Source organism: Quercus suber, unplaced genomic scaffold (assembly GCF_002906115.3).
Source record: "Quercus suber isolate HL8 unplaced genomic scaffold, Cork oak 2.0 scaffold_300, whole genome shotgun sequence".
NCBI lineage: Eukaryota > Viridiplantae > Streptophyta > Magnoliopsida > Fagales > Fagaceae > Quercus > Quercus suber.
Genome location: NW_027069756.1, coordinates 718,220 through 722,270, shown reverse-complemented (window position 1 = coordinate 722,270; position 4,051 = coordinate 718,220). Strand labels below are relative to the sequence as shown.

Genomic DNA, 4,051 nt, shown 5'->3' with positions numbered 1-4,051 from the left:
GGAGTCCACAAAAGCAGATTAACTTATCTTGGATATTTGGTCTGTCTGTCGTAAGTTATACTATCCATCACTACACCCCCAAAAAAGTGTAAACCCATAAAGACAAGAAATGTAAAGAGACAAGAGTGGAAAGACAAATAAAGAAAATTAGAAAAAGCATTGAATGGGGTATATATGCAAGAGAAAGTGGTAGTACATGGGTGTTCCTCATGTGAGTCAATCAAAAAACTTTTTAAATTTTAACACACACACACACACATAAAAACCATTTCTCTCTCTCTCTCTCACGCCCACACACGCAGAAAGTCTTATTCTCTAAGTGTTCCTATATTAAGACCTTGTAACTGTAAAAGAAAAAGAGTGATACATTCTTCCACACAGCACAGAGAGGCATTTATTGCTACAACAATAAATATTTCATCCTCCTTGCCAGTAAACCCAAAAAAACTTCATCACCCACAAGAGGAAAATCTCATCGCAGACTTACTCACACGTCATTTTTTCTCTCCCAATGGACCTTCCAAGTCCTTCTGAAACTGAAACTTCAAACATCTTTTCTGTTTCAGAGAGTACACCAACATGCCTAAAACAAAAACCCTCATTGGAAAGCCCAAAAGATCAGCAAGAAGATCATCAAAAAAACCAGCATGCAGACTCAAATCCTGATCTTGTATTGGATCTAAGTCTTTCTAGCAAGGATTCCCATAAAGGGTCGAACCCAGAACTCAACCTCATCGATTCTTTTGATGCAAACTCATCGGACTCTCCTCCTCCTCCTTCTCCTCCTCCTCCTCAAGGTAATGAAACTGAGCCCCGGGTTTTCTCATGCAATTATTGCCAAAGAAAATTCTATAGCTCACAGGCACTTGGAGGCCATCAAAATGCGCATAAAAGAGAGAGAACACTTGCGAAAAGAGGTCAGAAAATAACTTCTTTATCATCAACAGCTTTTGGAAATCGATACCCTAGCAGCATGGCTTCTCTACCTTTGCATGGCTCTTTCAATATTAATAGGTCACTTGGGATAAGGGTGCACTCTAGGATTCATAAGCCGTCTTATCATTATCAACAGCCAATATCAACCATTGGTTCTACTTCTTCTTCTTATCTCTATGGACAAAATGGTTGGTCTAGACAACCAATTGATCAACAACCAGCAATTGGGAGGATTGTACAGGATAATTTTCATGCAGGATCGGCTACCAATGGTGTGGGGATTGCACGATTTGATAGCGTTCAAGGAGGCTTGTGGTGGGATAGTAGTAGTACAAGTGTTGCTGCTCATTTGAACTTGAAGACTAAACAAGATGAGTTGCAGAAGCTTGACTTGTCTCTTAAGCTCTAAAAGTATTAGTTCATGTTTCTGTCTTTTTTTTTTTTTTTTTTTTTTTGGAGTCTAATACTTTACTTACTGTCTTTTTCTTGATTGATTTAGATGTGATTTTTCATTTTTCATTCTTATCTTTTAGTTGCAACTTTTGTAAATGCTTTTTGGTCACAGAAGGAGACTTTTTTGTTAGCTTTGGTTTTGCAATTCTTTTACCTGGAAATTAACTAGTGAACTAGTCCATGGGTTTGGTTGGTTGAGAACTTTGAAATTTGAAAGTTGCTTTGTGATACTGATAGTCTTCTGATACACAATTCATTCCATCTCTCTATTCCCTGAATTTTTGTTGTACTTCGTCAAGACGTTAGTACTCCACAAGTAAAAGCAGGTAACGTTCTTTAATTTTGGAGCCAATTTCTCAGTGGTCTTTTCCGTTTAAGATTTCATTTCACACTCATACCATAAAGGGTGTATGGCGTTAAATTAAATACTATCCTTAAATACCTTTGCACATGCCAATTTCAAAATTCTAAAATTAATAAATATATATAACATGGGATTCAAATTAATTTGAATTTGAGGTTGGGTTTTTAATTTTGTGTAGATATGTGTTTTGGGACTCTATGTTATAGGTTGTGATTGTTTTACATCGGACAGAATTCACACCATTTCATATCACTTGTAAAATATAAACATTTAGTACTGTGAAAGTGTAGATATGGCGTAAAATTTTTGTCATTTGAGAGTTGTAAAACAACAACTAGCCATGTTCAAAAGATGTGCACATATAGATAGGTGCTTATGATTGTCATTTCCTACTGTTATTTAACATGGCCCTCTAAAATTTTAAAACTTGGATGGTTGTGATCTTTCAAAATGACAACATCTTTGACCCACTTGCAGTTGAATTAATAGACCATCTCTATTGACTATTGGGACCAAACAAGTAGGTGTGGCAAGCCATGTGAAAGTAAGGCACATAATGACCCTCAGCTATGCTATCACATCACATGTTTTGTTTATATTAAATTATGGGTAAATCGTGATTGTCTTAATTTCTTACCAAGAACAAAGAAGATCCACTGATGGAGCCCACTTAATGGTGGGTCCAGATCCAGCTGATGTGTACAACATAATATCATATTAATCATAATACAAAAACAAAATTCTCCTAAAATTAAGATGTAAAAGTAACTGAAATCTTGTTATAATGACAATTATCATAGTAATCTCACACTAACAAGGGCTGTGAAAGGATGACAGCAGTTTCACACAAGTCTTATCAATGAAACATCAAATTTTGGGGCTTTTGCCACTAACTGTGAATCAGTTGGTCTGTCTATTTATTGAGTTAGACTGCCTTAGTCCATACCATATTTCCATTAAAATATTGTCAGCCTTTGATATTGCCTTTCAATTAAGAAACACCATAAGACACCATTTGGAAAATGAGAAACTTGCAAAATGTGGCGCTATCATGTTACTGAGATTAGGTGGAAAATTAAAGCAAGAAGTGGTCTTCTCACTTAAGATCTTATGATAATTAAAGAAGAGATTTTTTGTCCCCTTCTTAATTTAATAATAGCGTTTGTTTGTTTCTTTTATTTATTTATTTATTTTTATTTTTAAATACATACATCAATAGTTAATGATTGATAATTTGAACTCTAGATATCTATGATCATTTGAAATACTAGAAAATATTAGTTGAATTACATGACCATTTGAACTGGGAAAATTGCTTTATCCCCTCCTAAGGGTTTTTTTTTTTTTTTTTTTTTTTTTTCACTCGTCTCCCTTATAATGCAATTTATTTACATTGACATTTCTTGGGTGATTGAAAAAAGAAGAAGAAAAAAGCTAGCACCTCGCAAGCTAGCTATTAAGGCAAGTCAGCTAGTTGTGTCTTTATGTCACAAACTATTATATTTATTTTTTGTAACTAAATTTAAATTTTTTTATTTTGTCATAGTTTGACCTCAATTAAACCTCTGTCCAATTTCAAAAATTTTGAACTTTTTCATTTTTAATTTTTGAACAATTTGGGTTTCAAAACCATGAGTTTAAGTGAATTGTAAAATAGAAATTTAGAATTTTTTGGAAATTGTTTTTAGTCATCTAGAGAAGGTCTGTGTGAATAGTTTACATTTTAGAAGAGGTAAGTTTATTATCTAAATTAGAGGAGAAGTGAGTATAATAACTGAAAACCTCAACAGAGAGTATTGTCATTTATCCCTATTGAATATTTTTATATTCATAGTTTTTGGTAGACATAGAAAAACAAGTTAGAATTTTCTGACCCGACCCGTTTGACCCACAACCTGTTTGACCTATAACCCGTTTGACTCGCTTAAAAATGACTTGTGACTCGTTTTGACCTGTGATTCATTTGACCCGACCTGACCTGCCCGTTTTTCCACATCTACCAATGTTGAGTAGATTGAGATTGAGGTGCAAATCTTATAAAATATTTACTTATTCTTCTTTACTTAATATGTTATGTACTCTATTATAGTTTGTTATTCTTTACTTGCCACCTTCATTTTCTCTTCCTACTTTAAACCGATCGAAAATTATACCAAGATTAGCTTCTAGAAAGCTGGAACAAGAGTTGCACCAAATTTGGGTATCAAGTGTTTAGTAGTAATTGGTAATTGTTAAGTGGTAACAGTATTACCAGTGAGAATCTAATCATAGTTAAGGAACTAAAAAACAATTGAAAAA

General features: G+C 33.8%; 1 protein-coding gene across 1 annotated transcript; it reads left to right on the top strand.

Moving 5' to 3' along the window:
• The first annotated feature begins 201 nt into the window (after positions 1-201).
• LOC112035644 (zinc finger protein 1) lies at positions 202-1,619 on the top strand. Its single transcript, XM_024068476.2, has one exon. It carries the CDS (start codon positions 512-514, stop codon positions 1,343-1,345), a length of 834 nt encoding a protein of 277 aa, XP_023924244.1. The 5' UTR covers positions 202-511; the 3' UTR covers positions 1,346-1,619.
• Positions 1,620-4,051: the final 2,432 nt, after the last annotated feature.